Source organism: Planococcus citri, chromosome 2 (genome assembly GCF_950023065.1).
Source record: "Planococcus citri chromosome 2, ihPlaCitr1.1, whole genome shotgun sequence".
In the NCBI taxonomy this organism is placed as follows: Eukaryota; Metazoa; Arthropoda; class Insecta; order Hemiptera; family Pseudococcidae; genus Planococcus; species Planococcus citri.
Window position 1 is genome coordinate 30330059 of NC_088678.1, and position 19055 is coordinate 30349113.

Consider the following 19055-nt stretch of genomic DNA (forward strand, 5'->3'; position numbering starts at 1 on the left):
GTATTTTGGACCAATCGCGTTAACACGCGCCAAAATTGAATTATTAAGCAGGTTGTAGTAGTAGTAGTAGTAGTAGTAGTAGTAGTAGTAGGTATATTTGCTGCAATCTGTTACATGGTAACATTTAGCTTCACAGAAATACAGGTTTTAGTTTTTTTTATTTAAAAACTGACAGTTTTCAAAAAGTTGCTGGAGACTCCAAAACAGTTCAAACCCATCTCCAGTCAACTCGGAATGTCAAAAATTAGGCATAAAGTGAATTTCAGTTTTTTTTTTTGTAAAACGGCACGGGAACGGACACGGTGAATTTTTCAAATTTTCAATCATAAAAATAACTGTACATTTTGGAAAAATAAGTATACAATTTCAAACCGGTGGAAACAAATTTTGAAAAAATTGTGCATAATTGATTAGGTGAGTCATTTCATTAAGAAGCACCAATAACCTTTATAAGTGCTGAAGTTGATTTAGACGGTTTTTATGACATTTTTTGGAAAATCTGATATTTCCGAAATATGCTGAAGGCTCCAGAACGGCTTGAAATAAATCCCAATCCAATTGACTCGACATGTTGAAATTAGAGTATAAAATACACTTTAGCTGTCCAACTTTATTCTGTAAAATTTTGTAAAAATGTCATCTTTAAAAAATTTGCTGGAGGCTCCAGAACTAATCAAACCGGTTTGAAAAACGATTCCAATCAATTTGGGAGGTTGAAAATAAGGAATATATCAAATTTTAGCTTTCTAGATCAATTTTATAAAATTCTGAATTTTCATCATTTTTAACCCAAATTTGATTTTCAAAAATTCATCAAAAATCGAAAAATTCACTTCAGCTCCTGAAATTTTGGCTGGTAAAGTATTTTTGCATGCTCTTTCGATTTAGCTTAATTCGGTTCAAAATTTTTCAGCTAGTTAATATATCACCCTAATTAAAAAAACTATTCAGTCAGCCTTGAGAAATTTTCAATTCCTCTTCTCAATTCTTTATTAAAATGTTCCAGATGTTCAACTTATGGTCTCGGTGCATTTCTTCGAAATACTATTTTATTAGAAGTATGGAAACATCCTGTACTCTAAGTACACACTAAACACCAACTGATTACAACCAAGTACACAGCACTTGAAAACAATGAAGCCGCGAAATTCCAACACCCTCGCACACTACACACACACTCGGCGACGGCGGCGACAAACGACGACAATAAACGTCTTACACACTCATTCTTCATTCCTCTCTCCTTGATTCTTGTGGCATTCGTGGTAATCGAATCGAATTTAATTAGTACCTATACCGTACCATATACCATAACAGTGTTCTAACTACGTTTTATAACTAAGTGTAACATACCACAAATACTCGTATATAACCGTATCAACTTACCAACTGGTCTAGGTCGGCGTGCAGATCGTCTAAATTACTCGATAAGGATGGGTCATTAATTGATTGGGCGCACTGCAATTTACCGACGTTAACGGAAGCCAGCATTCTGCGTCGATGGCCGGGTTTGGTAATTTCTAAAACGGCCGTCAACTCGACCTCCCATATCCGTTTTATTCTATCCATTTCGGTGAATAAATTTTTACGAAACGTTTCCAAATAACACGCTAATCCTATGCTGTCCAACCATTCTTTGACTAGATCCTTAGTAACATCACCAGTGACTGCGCTTTTAGTCGACATCCAAAAATCGCCGACTCGGTTAGGTAAACTGTAAATTTGTTTTAGAACGTTTTCACGATCGTTCTCGTTCATCACGCCGATCTCTTTTAGATCGCAGTCATTGATAACGCCGTTCTGTAAAAAATAAACGAACGAAAAATTTAAACGTCAAAATCACCCGTAGGTTGGCACTCCACTAAGTTTAGTGAAATTTGTATCGTGTAAAATAACGTTACTTACGATGAAATTTATATCGTCGTATCCGAAATTAATGAAAGCGTTTTCGTATTCTGGTAATCCTAACCACGTTAACCATTGACTAACTGAGGTGTGCACGACGGGAGATGTCTCTATGTGATTTTGCTGTGATTCCGCTCTGTTAATACCTGTAACAATAAATTAATTTTCATTGTAATTTTCATCTTCAAGATTTTTTTTCGTGTCTCTTTCCTGTGATTAATAATAATATTCGTAAATGATTCAATGATATGTCTATTCAGCAGCTCTTCTCTCTGATACGACATGAAAACGAAGAACGAAGCCAACGAAGGACTGGATGAAGGAGGGGGGAAGACACTAAACAAGATGAATGAAAAAACTTATTCAAAGTACTGGGAAATTGTGAATGCTTCCTGGTTTGGAATTCAACTGATTTATATGTGAAAGGTTTGAAAATGGTGTCTTTAAAAACCCTAAGAATTTAAGATTGACGAATACAAAATCGTACGCAACAAAATAAAAATTGAAACTACTTACAACAAGGTGCTCCTTTAAATCTTCAAACCAAAATATAGAATTTTTGACAGAAGTTCAACACGAGCGATGTTTTCAAAATGTTCACAGGACCTGACTAAGCATAGTGTTTCTCAAAATGACCGCTCAGGGTGTCTAACAAAACTCCCAGACAAAAAATCATGAGCTTTTTCATGACGATGACGACCTATTTTTCACATTTTCACCGCATGAAAATACCTCCCCCCCCCCCCAAAAATTGAATAACTTGAAACTGCGAGAAAATTTTTTGTCAAACAGGGTTACCATTTTTTACAAGATCAAAAATTAGTTATTACAGTTTTTATAATTTTTTTGATTTTTTTGAACTTTTTCATTTTTTGTTTTTTTTCTCATTTTATGGGCTTTTAAAAAAATTTCCAAGTGTGTTTCGAGCAAAATTCATGACTTTTTCGTGACTTTTTATGACTTTTATGACCACCTACCAAAATTCATGACTTTCATGGCCGTTAGACACCCTGGCCCCTATAAAAAGGGGGGATCAGTACCTAATTAAAATTTGAAAAGCTCAAAACTGAAGTTTTGAAGTAAAAGCTCAGCCTTTTGCGTGAAAAGTGTAAAAGTTGAACTTGAATTCAACCCCAGAAACTTCTCCAGTCCTCCCCCATATTGAAAAAATTCGTTTAAAACCAAGAAAGTGTGATGTTAATTCCTACTAATTTGAAGTCACTGAGTTCGATTATTTACTCATCTAGATTCAATCCTTTAATGGCTCCTTTTCTGTCATTGGTGTTATTTTGAAAAGGCGAGCGGGTTGAAAACCGTTTCAAATTGAATTGGTTGTGATGGTGGTGGTTCTTTTAGAACCTTTGAATATTAGTGGTTCCCGGTTTCGGTTCCAAAAAAAGTTCTCAAAGATGGATTTGTAATGGTTTTGTTTTGGTTCCAAAAGGTACTTTTCACATTGTTCTTCCAAAATGGTTCTCAGTTCTTTTCAAACTCAAATGGTTCTGGTGGTTCCTTTTACTCCTCATTTGATGTTTTGCTGGTGGTGCTGGTTGTTCCACCAATTAAAAAATGGTTCCAAATGGTTCCAGGTCCAAAAAATGGCAAAAATTGAAAATTTGAAAAAAATTCCTTTTTACCTCGCTTATTTTGCATGAAAAACACGAATTCTTTCACTTTGGTAAAAAAAAGGAGTTTCAATGACGTGGGGACCAAAAAGAACCGATTCCTGAAAAGGGTTCTGATGGTTCTTCTTATTTGAAACGTGTTCTGGTTCTTGTTCTGGTTGTTCTTTCCTTTAAAAACTCAATCGGCTCTAAATGGTTCTAAATTGTTTCAAAATCATTTTATATGGTTGTTCTTTTGGTACTTCTCTTTTCCAAATTTTGAAATGGTTCTGATGGTTCTGGTTCCCGTTTCATCTGACCTAAAAAAGCGGTTGTGGTGGTTCCAAATGGTTGTGGTTCCAAACGGTTTTCAACCCTGGCGCCGAGCAATTGAATAAAAATCCGAAATTAACCAACCAATGAGAGAAGTATTCAAACCCAACCATCAGAAAATTTTTCATTTCTAGTGTACCTACACTATACCTACATATTTTTGAAAGTTTTTGGGCCAGAAATTTAAAAAAATCAAAATTTCACCATACTGACCGAGAAATTCGAAATTCCGAACGTACTTCTCATTTTCGACCTTTCGAGTATATTGGAGACAGTTTGGAACACTTCTGAAAGCCTCCAGTAGATTTTTGAACGTTTTTTAGTTATGAAATCGTTGAAAGAAATACACGATACCGAAACCGAACCGACAGAAACCGTTTATGAAAAACTGGTCACTTCGACAACTTTTAAGACACTTTTTCAGAATCTGGAATTTCCAAAATACTGCTGGAGGCTCCAGAATGCCTTGCTCCACCATCAATCGACTCAGCATGATGAAATTAGGATACAGGTAGAGTAAATTTCAATTTTCCAGCTTAATTTGATAAAATCTTAATGAAATTTCAGCTTCCAAAGATCTGCTGGAGGCTCCAAAACTGCTCAAAATGAGTTCGAAACACGTTTCCAATCAATTTGAGGGGTTGAAAATAGGATACGTCACACATTTCAGCTTTTTAGGCCAATCCAGTAAAATTCTGATTTTTTCGCAGTTTTAGCACGAATTTGATTTTTAAAAATTCCTTAAAAATCGAAAAGTGAATTTTAACACTTGAAATTTTGGCTGCTGATGTATTTTGAACACTCTTTCGATTTTGCATTTTCCGGTTTAAAGAATTTTCTGTCTGTCGGTATCGGTAAGGATTCGTCTCAGGTGAGCATATATTTTTCTGGTGTTTTCATTCACAAATTCCTTAGAATTTTTTATTTTTTTTTCCAAAATGAATGCTTGAGAAAATGCTGAGATTGAAACCAACACAGATTTTGAAAATATGAGCTCAAATCGTTCAAAAAAGTCACAAAAATGGCAAATCCTGCAGGTTTAAAGGTGCAGAATTCCATTTTTACCGTGGTTACAGTATTTTTTCGAAAACTGGAAAATCCTAAAATCCTGCGAAAGCTCCAGAACGGTCCGAATGCATTACCAATCGATTCGGATCGTCAAAAGTAGGGTATAAACTAAATTTCAGCGTTTCATGTCAATTTGATCAAATTTTGATTTTTTTTTCATAAAAAAGTGGCCCTAATTTTAAATTTTAAAAAAATCTAAAAAACCAAAAAAAGAATTTTAGCACTTGAAATTTTCGCTGATGGTGTATTTCGAGGTCCTCCTTCGACTCTCTTGTATCCGATCAAAATTTTTTTACCGGTTTGGTGAATTGGGTACTTTCCTTGTAAGTAATTTTTGACATTTCAAAAAATTTGTGGTTAATTTTTTTCACTTTTTAAAAAAGTTTTTGCATAAATTTTCAAAATTGAAACATGTTTTGTACCAGTATAGACTTCTTGTACAGCTGCCCAAAATTCCGCTGTAGGAGTTCGTTAAACGTTCAGTGCTGCTCAAAACACGTTGACCAGATGTATAATTCACAAATTGGACAAAACTAATAAAGGATCTTCACGTAAATTAAATTCATCAATAAAGTGCCACATTTTCGACATCACTTTCAAAATACAAGTTTATCACTTTTCTCTCTCTTTTCAAAAATTTTCAAATCAATTCGTAAAATTCTAAATTGCCCTCTTAATGATCAATATTGGGTTACTTGTACTATAAAAGCACACCCATCGCATCTCTCAACATCACTCCGAGCCTCCTCCATAGACTAATTTTAATTCTTCTCACACCCAACAGTCAACCTCCGCATACAAAATCCGTCTAATTGATAATGACTGTCGTTCTCAAAAAAGAAAAAAAAAAGAAGAGGCATCTCAAGCCTCACACATCGGTCACCCAAAAAAGGTAAAACTGGTCAACGAGTAGTTCGCGTGTACACTGTATGTCGGCGCGAATCGAGCACACGACAAATAAATCAACCTCTTATAACGAGGAAACGATCATCGACGTCGAGTAAATAATTACACAACGTTGACAACAAGACCGATAGGGACCATAGTCCCAAGGCCACCAAAGTACATAATTTTGAACCATTTGTAAACCGCCTTTTACGTACTAACGTAATAAGACATCGTATTTCTTCCTCGTGTTTCATAATACACTCTTATAGTACACAAGACAATTTCCACGAGTCACCAATCTCATATCGTATCAGTTTAGAGAGAGAGAGAGGTTCACGAAAAATTTCATACAATTATCGTTTAATGAAACGACGATGATAAGTAACGATTCGTAATTGATAATAAAAAAAAATTACACGCGATGAAACAACTGCACACTGCACAGACACAGGCACAGGGCACAGCAACGCAATGAAAAAAAATAGAAGCTACGATTGTTTCATATTCATCATTACTCACGTAACTTCATATTTATAAACACACGTTTTATGATTAACGAGGCGCGATAAGGTGAGGAAAAAATTCAACTTCCAAACTTACCCAATCTCGTTTCGAATTCCTGCTCTAATTCGGTGACGATAGACTCGTGATTGAAAGTTTTTCCAAACGATGCCATGATTTCGGATATCTTAGCCCATTCTTCTTGTTCGTCGAATGGACTTAGAATAGACATAGATACATTTTTATCGGTTCCATTGGTCGATGCAGAATTATTCGTAACTCCGCGGTTGTTGGTTGGAGATACGCTCACGGTGTAGTCAGCCGATTTACCATCTCTGCATCCGTTCTCTGCGTATTCATCCGGATTGTAGATGTTTTTCAATTGTCTAAGCGTTGTCGGCCTAACGAGTTTATTATAATTAGCGGATGTTTCCACCTCCGGTGTAATGGACCCTTTGAATAGTCCTGCAACACAGAACAGAGAAAAAAAACGTGTTTGTGAGAGATTGGCGAACAGTTATACATAGGTTTACGAGTACGTACAGAAGCTTCGCGAGATTTCGTGTTAAAAAAGTGTAAGTTAACTTATACGGGTCTCAAAAAACCAGATCTATGACTTTTTTCAACGACCAAACAGATTAGAATGGCAATAAAAGAAACGAAATCGTGGATCGTAAATTTTAATTTATTAACACCTTTCTTTTCTTTCCACGTATCTCCTTGCCCTTCACGTGAATCATGATTAGGAATCGTATTTTCATTTTATATCACTTGCTGTATCATGAGAATAAGACGAGACCTCATGCATACTTATTCTAATAGCGTATTATGAGCCATAGTAAGATGTATACGCCATTAATACGACGTATTAGTATACTCGTAAGTTTTTATACATTTTAATTTATACCACAGCTACTTTAAATTCCGTTCTTATTGCGTATATCAGAGTGTTAAACGGTTACCTACCAAGACTCAAGAGCTGCTGGGTTTGAAAAAAATATACTTATGCACTTATAAATACATATTTCATCTCTTAACTAGCTCTCCTCTTCTCCTCCTCCTCGTTAGTCATTGTACATGCAATTCAACTATCATTCATAGCTTATTGTATAATTTAGTAGGTACATGATTTTGAATTTGGGAGTAAATAATACAACCAAATAAGAACTTATCAATGACAATGAAATAATTTTCAAATTAATCTGACGACCACATGGAAATAATACCCGGACCTAGGTAAGGAGATACGTGAATCATGACATTCATGGCCGAATTTTCGAATATGAGCTTACAGGGGATTTAATTTGTTATTGTTTTTTTTTGCTTTCCAAATGATATTTCAAAAAAAAGAATGAAGAAAATCAGAGCATGATTTGGGTATGCAATTTTGAAGGAGAAGAGCAGTTTTGATGAGAATTTGAAAAAAAAGTATACCTACCCAAATAAGAGTTTTTTTTTGAAAGCAAAATGTTTTCAATCAATTCAAGTGCGTACTTCAGAGTGAATCGCAAAAAATTAATATCGGAGGATTCTAACTTCTAGTGGAAACCTTCATTTGGAGTTGAAAATCACCAATAAACAATTTAGGCTTCGGAGGTGTCCTGGAGACGAATGCAGCAGTGTCAATTTTTTGGTACCTTTTCAAATTTGAAAAACTCTAAAAAATTGATAAGTTTTTACCTAAATTTTTCAATTTTTATGGAACTGTCAACAATATTTGAGAAGAAAATATAATCACCCAAAAAGATTGTGAAAAGAAAATTCTCAGTAGATTCCTCAAAGTGGTCTTGGATTTTGATGGAAATGACGTAGGTAAACGCAGAATTCGAAATAGGTAAGTACCGCCTTTGGAAGTGGGCTCTTTATCCCCCCCCCCCCCAAAAAAAAGGTTGATCAGGAGCTAGAACGGAAAAACCACGGTTTTTTTCGGGAATGATCTCTGTTTGAGGGTCCATATCATTTCTTATTCAGGAACACATTCGGGTGTGGCATCTTCTCTGGATCACACAGGCTCAAAATGAAGATCTCCGCTGAGTTTGGTCAAAACTTTCATAAAATTATGAGAATCTTCGTGCTATTAAAATATCAGCATGTTGTCAAATTATACCAACTATTTTTTTTAAATTTTTCATCGATTGTCAGAATTATTTTTTGAAGGGGGGAGGGGGATATTTTCCCCTAATCTTTTCCAATATGCTTCGATTTTTCTGACACATCATGTCAATAAATCGACAAATGAAGTTTTTCATATGGTTTCAAACTACCTATTCTTTTTGAAAATTTTCTTCTTTAGCAATTTTTTCAACTTTTTAAAGTGAAAGTTGAATTTTTACTCAAAATAAAATGTACTTAATTCTTATTTATTCATTTTTTTTGAATAACTTGCCTTTCTAAATAACCACACGTTGAAGATTGGAACACTGAGTATTTTAGATCCTCAAAAATTCTTTTGATTTTGTGCAATTTATGGCAAACGTACTTTCCAAATTTCATAACCTTACTCATGGCATCAATTCTGACTTTTTTGAACAGAATTTACTTTTTTCAGAAAAATTCCAAAGGAGAGCACTCACAAAAGTAGTCAAAAATTTCGAAGATCTTCAGGCAGAAAAATTATGGATTATTTTTTTCTTTTCTATGAAATGCTTTTTTACTCCATCTTTTTAAACAGAATCCAATACTTTTTATTTGAACCACCTACATCAAAAACTGCAATTTTTGGGCTAATTCAAATATTTCCAATTTAAAGTTGAAAATGCTACGTTTATTTAGCTCCCTTCCATTTTTCCTGAGTTAATCAATGGTAAGGTTTAGTAATGCCAATAGTTCATCAAGAGCTATAAAATCGTAACAAAGTTCAATTTAAAAAACTATCCCCAATTTTCGACAATTTAGAGGAGTTAACTATAAGTTTTTTTTGGAATAATTTCCTAATTTGAAATCGATTTTTTTTTTATTTTAAAAATTTCTAAATTTTTATGATGAAGGGAGGGAGGGATTTCTGCCCCTTCTATCCTTTATTTAAAAGTCATTTCGGTAGAGTTTTTCCGCTTCGTAAATCAACAAGGATGAGAATTAGAAAAATCAGTCAAAAAACTTTTTACTAAAAATACGTGAAATAAGAATCAGAGATTTGAAAATGGGACAATGAAAAAAAAATCAAAATGAATAAAATAATGTAGTATATTTTCAATAAAATTTGCACTGACTTTTCCAAAAAAAAAAAAAAAAAAAACACGTTAAAGAGTTATTTTGAAATATAAATGCGTAAAAAATGGGCTGGGTTCTTTCTCTCCAACGTTGATAAATGTATGTATGTACTTCAACAAATTTTTAAAAAACCCATTTTTCATAACATCTTGTTCTAAAAGCACGTTCAATTTTCGAATTCCAAATACCACCAGCAGCCAGCTCAGTAAATTTTTACAGCACAGCTGCGCCAAATACATACATACATATTAGATAATGTGAGTTCGCAATTAAATGCTAAAAAACGTTAAGACAGATGTGCTAATTATGAGAATCGCACGGTTCAGTATCCAGTCGTTACCACCCTCTTCACCTCTACCTTCCCATATCAAAATTCATTAAAATCCGCATCACTGACTGAAATGATCGTCTTGGCGGCGACAGACCAACGTGTTGTAAACTATCAACTATATGAATATGTTGAACAAAGAAAAAGAACTGGACATGGCGAATAAAATTACCAACATACTCGTATTTGCAGACAGAAAGGGAGGAGGGAGAAGCAAATTCTGCTTTTGTCTGGCTGCAACACGTGGTACCTATGTATTCTCGTTGCATTATTACAAAGCTGATTTTACAGCAAAGTTCACAAACAGGGCTGTAGAGGGAGGGGGCAAATGGGGAAATTTTCCCCGAACCCTCGTTTTCCAGAGGGCTCTCATTTTTTGAGAAAGCTTAATAAGTTGCCATTTGGCAATTTCAAATGTTCAGTGATGAACTGACAACTCTGAAATTTGTAAATTGTGTCTAAAATTGAATCGGTGGGTGCAGAAAGGGGCTAAGTCCATTTTCGCACTTTTCATGAATAACAAAAAACTGACTGATTTATTTGAAAATCAAAAATTTTTGGTAAACATGCTTAAGGTCATTGAAAGAGGACCCCAAGACACAATTTTTAGCACTGTTTAGAAAAAAAAATATTCACGTGCGCCGGCACTGTTGCTGCCTAAACAAATGGGACTTAGACCTTTTCTGCACCCAATCGACAAAATTTCTTTTGAAATAGCTCGGGCACGAATGGGGCTTGATTCTACATCTAAGTACATCATTTAGACTGCTATCTCGTTTAAATTGACCAAAAACCTCTTGAGTTCTAAGACTTTTTGCCGAAGTTGTTAATTTTTTCATCATTTTTCAGTTCAGAGATTAACTTAAATTTCAAAAAATGGTCTTCTCAAAAATGTTAGTTATTTTTCAAGGAATTTAAAAAATTTTACAAAAAAGTCATAAATGCGGATCCGCCTTTTTTCTGCGCCCAAATACCACTTTCCTAGCAGTTTTGCGTAAATCTGACATCACCAGTCGATCCGCCGTACTTTGAAACCCCTATATCCGTGAAAAAAAATCCAAAAATGTGACTTGGTCCCTTTCGTCACCCACCGATTCAATTATTAAAACCCACTATTTTTCAAACGAAATCCCCCCCACAATTTCACCCTTCGAAAAACTCATCAAAATCCTATTACTTATCATCATTTCTATACAAATATAAATATCATTTTTTAAACCTACTGAAGTGGTGGGGGGCGGAGTGAAAATTTTTCATGAGGCTTTCAATTTTTTTGCTCCAGGCCCCCGCTGGCTCTCTACAGCCCTGTTCACAAGGCATTACATAAATTTTGACCAAAAAAATCCTTATTCATGTTGATTGTTTTTTAGATGGAGAAGCATGAGATTCTACAAAAATTACGACTTACTCTTTCATCCTAAGTCTACGAAATTTGCTGAAATGCAGCGAAAATTTTCAATAGGTAAATACAAAAAAAAATCGATAAAATAGAAAATTTGAAAAATCCATCAATTTTTTCAATAAATTCAACTGGGTTTTCAATCGATTTCATCAAGAGTAAATTTTTTGAGAGATTTGAGTCTTTCTTCAACATTTGAATTTCTCATCTTTTTTTGAGACCCACTTTGAAGCCGTGAAAAATTTAATGTCGACTGTCGAACCATCAAAACTTGAATCTTTAAATAAACGATGATGCATGAAATGGAAATGGCATTTTCAAAATGTGGGGCAAAATTTTGAAGAAAATTGTATGTTTTAACCACAGAATCGTTTATTTTTTCAACGTTCATCATAAATGTGAAAAAATGCATTTTTTAATGTGTGATTTTTCAAATTTTTCGCCAAAATTTGAAATATTCGATCAACTTTTAATGTTATTTGACCAATTCTGTCGAACGTCAATTACAGGAAATTGGGTAGTTTCAGCTCCACTCTTACACGTGATGTTTTTACATAATTATTCAAAAGTTTCAAGATTGTGTCTTCAAAAGGTTTTCCCTCTTCACTATTTAGTTTCGGAAGCAACTGCAACTGCATATATTTCTGGGGTAGTTTAGGTAAGGTATACCGAATTTAACTAATTAGATAGACTAGAATTTTCTTAGATACGACTGTCAGTATTTTTCACACGATTGACGTAAATTCTGAATACTTTTTGCTAAAAATAAATCACCCGTTAACAAAATTTGGCCGAAATTTTCTCGAAATCGTTAAAGTCATCCCAGTATTCGGAATTCGAGTCAAATATTATAACATATAATCTACGGAACATTGAAAAGATTTACGCACGCGTGAAATTAACCTTTACATAAATGATAAAACTCCCTTTAGAATAATGTACTCGAGATAACACTATCTCATACAAAAGAACAACCTGAACCAGAGTAAAAGAGATAGAAACAAATAATTCTCTTAAAACAATGCATTAAATTTCAAGAGCGTAAACATAATTTCATATTACGTATACGAAAAGTACATACAACGTCCACAATTCCACATGCATAAATAGCTAAATAAATAGGTACTACATCATATGAAACCGTATGTGCAGTGTACAGTACGTAATATCGTTTGGCATTCTTCACAAATTCCTATCAAGAATCGATGACTGTCCATCTTTCCAACTACTGCAGCTTACACACATTGTACGTCTTGTGTAATTATTTAATTTGCATCTGGGCGTTTTTTTTTTCTAACACGAAGGAATTTCTAGCTCGCGAAACGTACTTATTGTTAGAAATATATGCGAGTTCATCGATTTCTAAGTACATATTTTCGATACCTATTTTGTATACTCGTAATTTAAACTCGAAATCGGGCTTTTATTTCACCTCGTCAATTCATTAGTGATATAAAATGGCCGAAAAAGCAACATAATTCAGCATCCAAACCGCAGGAGGCGATAAGATTAACCCAATTTTTAGGTTTTATTTTTTTATCTCATTTCCGAATCAAACGCCAAACACACACAGGCTCCCTTATCAAATGAAACTTTCGACAAGTTAGATAGCCAGGGTCACTAATAATACACCACACATAAAACTGTAGTATTTTTGGGGAAAAAAACATACATAATAAGATTACACGTTTGACCGGACTCGAAAATCATACAAGAATAGCCGAAGAAAGAATACAAACGACGACGTCTGACGCGAGTCGCGAGGGTGAAGACAGGGCAAAGAAGAGGAGGGTTAAAAAGTGCCAAACCTTTATCCTTGCGTGGTGCGTATTGCCTACTCGTGTCCTCGGATAAGGATCCGAACAGCATGGTAGTGAACTGCGGCTCCGAATTTTGGTGAAATTTCATCGATAAAATGCCTCTTTTCTCGATCCTCGAATCAAATCTAGCATAATTTAAGGTAGAGAACCAACACGACACAAAATTCGCTCTATTCGAATCCGGATTCGATTTCGAGCCACTAAATGGACGGATTTTGTAATCCAATCACACGCATATTCACACCAATCACACGATTTCACCTTATACGAAATTATATTATTCGAATCGAATAAATTAAGCTTTTTAGTACGTTCGCGAATGCGAGCTGCAGGAAGAAAAAACACACAAACACATCCGATACAGTCGAAGCACCGAACCGCTAATAAGCGACGACTGATAAGCGCGAACTCGAATAACGTCACACATGAGCACATGCAAAACATAATAACGCGTAAAATGTGCGGTTATCCATCGACGACGATGGAGGTACCTCCCGCTAACCATGCTACTTTTACCTCTTCACCATTAATGTCTCTTTTCCTCTCATTAGTCTTTCTCTCTGTTGCACGTTGCCAATAAATAAAGAACACTATATGCTGGGCCACGTCATTCAGCTAAATGAATAAGAAGATGAGCGAAGATGGAGATGAAAAAAAAAAAATTAAGAGTAAAACACCACGTCTCTTTCGTCGTTCAATTGGTAATAACCACGCGAGATGAAGGCGGTGTGGTTAGGTTGTATTTTTTTATCATCTCGTCGTTCGTATACCTATACAGTCATCGTAAAAATGAGATGCATCTTGAAACCCAACATCCAACAACGTGCGTCTGTATGCATACGAACAACTTTTATCGCCAGCAGCGCCGCGGAGCGCATCTTCTATATTATGATGAAAAAAAAATCGAATGGTAACCGAACAACGAACGTGTTCCATAGATCACCTCTTCTTTTTCTACTTCTTTGGGAATTTCGTTATAATTTATTTAAATATTCCTTTTAATTTGTCCCACTTTCGAATTATAATACCACGTGGTTATTGAGAGTACAATGTAGTTGGACGGTATTCGAGAGGGCAAGCAATATTTCAGTGGGTAGCTGGCAGCTCTGACCGTGAAATAGGCACGTGATGTTGAGTACCCATATTTAATCGAAGCATTCGAGTATCAAATTTGGTCCTTCGAGCCGGATGGTTTAAAAAAAGCAAAATGCAGCCGAGAAAATCATCATTAAAATGAAACCAAAAAATTAATCTGAAAAGGCTGAATAGATTTCAGATCATGAGGGTGAAGAGTGGAATGGTCCTCACTCATACTTTGATGGGAAATTTTCTAATGAAAAATATGAGATAGCAGATCTCTCATGACCCAACTGTCTTTAATTTATTCATTTCAAATTAATTAACAAAAAACTTCCTCAACTAAAGGAATTCTCGTTATTTTCAAAACCTTCGAGGTGCACAACGTCGCCCTGCCATGCCCTTCCCATTAAGGGGCCCACAAATGAAGCAAATGATCATTTTCTGAGGTTTGATTTCATGAATTTTCTGGTCATAAAACCGACCAATTCAACTATGATGACGATTTTGACCATTCTTACGAGGGAACCTCTTGAGGTGTCACACTCCGATTTGAATGGGGTCGCGATTTTTTGAAAGAGCATAGTCTGAAACCCCAAAACCAAATTTTCAGCTGCCCAAGTTCATTTTTCGATTTTTGACGAACGTTTGAAAATTCAAAATTGACTGTTTTTGACGATTTATGCTTTTTTTTTAAAAAAAAAAGTACGTACTGGCTCAAATGTGGATAAACTCGTTAAACAGGTCGAGTATTACACAACTCGATTTTTAGCTGCCCAACTTTATATTCACGTCTTCTGAAGCAAATTCAAAATTCTGGAGAAATTGAAAATCGCGCTGGAGGCTCCAGAATGGCTGGAAATGGTAAAATTTGGATGGGGGGGTTAGTTATAGGCAAAATGCAACGATTCGCGCAAATTTCAAAAACTTCGATGCAAACGGTAAACTTTTGATTTTTTGGATTTTTTAATTTTGAAAAAAGCTGGTCAAAAACCCACTTTTGAGGTGTCACTCTCAAAATCGACTCAAATGTAGATAAACTCGTTACACAGGTCGAGTGTAATACACGACTCAATTTTTAGCTGCCTAACTTTATATTCACGCCTTCTGGAGCAAATTCAAAATTCTGGAGAAATTGAAAATCGCGTTGAAGGCTCCAGAATGGCTAGAAATGGTGAAATTTATATTTGAGTAATTAATATTAGTTTTGAGATTTATTTAGACCATTTTTACCGATCAAGTACGTACTTTAAAAATAAAGCATAAATCGTCAAACCAGTCAATTTTAAATTTTCAAACGTTCGCCAAAAATCGAAAAATGAACTTGGGCAGCTGAAAATTTGGTTTTAGGAGTTTTAGACTATGCTCTTTCCAAAAATCGCGGTCACTTTCAAATCGGAGTGTGAAACCTCGAGAGGTTCCCTTGTTAGAGTTGTGACGGTAGGGGATGCGCCCACAGCTTCCACCTAAAGGGAAGATGTGTTCCCGCGGAGTGGCAGCACTGATTAAGTAGTGCACTCTATCGGTTTAGTTCGAGTATAGCCACTCCGCCATTAGAGACGTTACAAACGTTAGGTATTTTTTCACTGGTGTTCCGGTACGGATGCATTTCAGAGCTTCCACTTGCAATCGTCATTGCAAGTGTCTTTTTATAATGATTAGTGTGTCTTTTTTGTATTTAATCGATTCGGTTTTATATCAGAGATGTGTACAAATAAAGCATAACACTTCATTTGCGGTCTATGATCATTTATGCGGTGTTTCGTCACCTTTGCTGTTCGATGTACTTTCGTAAGGTCATCAGTAGAGTTTGGGTTCCCTGGGCTTAACTATATGTGGAATAGACCTGGGCTCTCCCTCTGTAAACCAAGGAGAGTCACACCTATCACAGAGTATTTCCCCCTCCTCTTCCCTTCTCTGACTGTCTCAAGACAATCCTTAATTATTGAAATGCCAACTTGGATTTTCAAACTAAACCAAAAATAGCTAAAAATTGTCGCTTTTTTTGCAAAGAAAAATTTCTAAAACCATCTGGTCCAAAAGGTTTCACTTTTTTCCAAAAATTGCCAAATGTTTCGCTTTTCTACCAAAAAATCGTGAAAAAGAACCAGTTTTTGGCAATAATTGCTAAGAAGTCCAATCTTGAGCCAAAATTGTAAAAATTTCGCTCCTTACCAGAAAAAAAGGATGCCTGACTTTTTGCCAAAATTACCAAAAAATTTGTTTTTTTTTTCGAAAGAATTGCTAAACATTATCTGAAGAGTGATATTCCAAAACTCGCTTTGTCCATTTTTATCAAAGTTGGGTTTTCAGTGGTACCTGGTAGATGAAGTATTAACTCACATTCCTACATCATCAACCTACCAAAATGAGGTGTTAAACTCACCTAAATAGCCAATTCACTAAAAATTTAAAAAAAAATAATGTTCCAAAACGCGCGTTGTCCATTTTTATTGAAATTTTTTTCAGCAGTATTTAGTGGATGAAATGTATACCTACACTCCTACATCATAAATCCACCCAAATAAAGTGCTAAACTCGCATAAAAAGCCAATTTACCCGTTTAAAGGGAAACTGTTTTTCCTCTCTCCTGAAAAGTTGTGAAAATGGACAAAGCGAGTTTTGGAATATCACTCTTCATCTCTATTTTTCAAACAATTCCAAAATGTTTCAATTTATCAACCCCTAAAGTCTTGCATTTTTGGGATCGGCAGAAAGTGTCAAAAAGCTGTTCTTTTTCCTAAAATTGTCGAAGTCTCGTTTTTTGCCAAAAATCGTCAAGATGCCCTGTATTTTGCTAGGATTGTCCAAGTTTCACTTTCTGTCAAAAATAGCAAAAAGTACCGCTTTTCTCCGAAAATTGCCCAAAAACGTCGCTTCTTGCCAATACAGGGTTTCTAACAACATTTGAAAATAAAAAGGCAGGACTTTTAGCAAGACTTATAGCAGGACATTTTTTCTCAACACTTGAAATTTCTTAAGAGGTGAGAGGGGGTGGGCGAGGCAAAATTTCATTCAAATTTTTCGCTTCTCCAATGTCTTCAAACATCATTCTCGAGACTTTTTTCAAGTCAGCGAATTTCTAAAATATGATTTTATCATTTCAATTATTTTTGATTTTATTTCAGCTTTAAGGTTCTGATAATATTGTCAAAGTCTTGTTTTTTTGCCAAAAATTTCCAAAAATTCTCACTTTTTTTTGCTAAAAATTATTTTGCTCACGTTTTCGAACGTTTTTGGTTTGTACTAAAAATACTTTTCTTGCGAAAAATTGAATTGAAATTGCAAGCCCTGCAACCTGGAGCACAAATTCGAGTTGAAATCAATTTTTTTAGCTGAAATTTTCAGAATTTCATTTTTTCAGCCAAAATGTATGTATGTACTATAATGTAGCAGTTGAGAGAGATGAATTAAATAACCGCTTATTTTGATTAAAATACACATTCAAGAATCAAATTTGGTACTTCGGGTCAGATACTCCAAAAATCAAACATGTCGTTGAGAAAATCAACGTTTTCCTTCAACGACCAATAAAATTTGAAAGTATAAAATTACAAGGTGAATTGCATGGAAACATACCTACTCTAAACAAGAAAAGTTCTCATAAATTATTTGAAAAACACTTCAGGTTAGTAACTCTTCCCAGAAACACTTGAAAATTCGTTCATAATTGAAAAATACACCACGTCTTCGAAAAGTTCATTCTTATATTTTTGAAAAATCCTCCCCAAATTGTCTAAAAATCGACTCAAAACCACACCTACATACATGAATGCTTTTGTATTAAAACTGGAAAACACTCCTGAAATCCTAAAAAAAATTCACCAAAATTTCCAATTCATTTTCTGAATCAGATTAGCAGACACATCAGAAATGAAAAATTCATCTATAAAAATAAAAAAATGAAAAAGAACAGAATTAAATAATAAGTTTTCATTGCTGTCAATGAGCATACCTAAAAATCAATGAAACCTCAGCCAAGTCTACCCATTTTTTTTCAACAACCCATCTCAACTTTAGAATCAATTGGAAAAACACTCTTGAGCCAATAATTGCTAGACAGTCTCGCAATTTTTTTTTCTCAATACGATAATACCATACTATTGATTTTTTATGCAATTTTCCAGTCACGTTTTATGCATCAATTGACGAGCTTCGCGTATTCTATAGACTGTAATCGACCAAGTGCCTTATTTAACATGAAGTACGTAGTAATATTCACGTGTCACGTGTGCACTATTCTGAACGAATACCTATACCTACTTAGTTGCAATACACTCGACCGAGATTTATAAACACTTTTACCTATTTTGGATTCGGACTCTCTGAGTCGAAGGTTTTATGCTAATTGCTTCAAAACAACCGATACAGACTTTGCTGCTTTTTTGTACAGATTGTGTGAGAAAAATACGTAGAGAAAAACTCTTTGGGAATTTCCACACTTGAGGCGTGCCCAGCCCAAACTGTACTGTGACGGTTTCTTTCACTCGTATATGGTTAATATACGAGTAATGCGTGTATTTTACACGATGAATGGTAATTACCGAATCACCAAACCAAACGTTCAAAATACGCTACGTGAATGGAATCGTGAAAATTATTTCCTTTCGAAGATCTTCTATATGTGACTAAGTAAGTAGGTATAGAATTATTCGTGGAAGTGAACGGTATATGTATATATGCCGACACCGTGTGCCGAATAATTAGAGAGAAAAATTAATGTTTTATCAGTAATGATATAAGTTACCAAAATGTTCATTTTTGTGATAAGAATTCAAAAATGCCACCGTATACGCAGGAATTAGAAATTTAAAAATTTCACAAACATGATGACAAATTCATAAACGGAAGTTAAAACGTATCGTAACACTTATTTTTAGGTGTTGATGCTGAGTCATTTAGTGATAAGAGAAAAAGGTATA

General features: G+C 34.8%; 1 protein-coding gene across 8 annotated transcripts in view; it reads right to left on the reverse strand.

Annotated features, from left to right (window-relative positions):
- Positions 1-19055, reverse strand: part of LOC135835371 (ankyrin repeat and SAM domain-containing protein 1A-like) — a 65066-nt gene that overhangs the window by 16353 nt on the left and 29658 nt on the right. For all 8 annotated transcript variants that reach the window (XM_065349597.1, XM_065349596.1, XM_065349604.1 and 5 more), the window contains 3 exons: positions 6399-6764; positions 1906-2051; positions 1387-1800 (listed from right to left, as the gene is read on the reverse strand). In XM_065349597.1, the coding sequence (XP_065205669.1) occupies positions 1387-1800; positions 1906-2051; positions 6399-6764 (926 nt within the window). The remainder of the gene's footprint in view (positions 1-1386; positions 1801-1905; positions 2052-6398; positions 6765-19055) is intronic.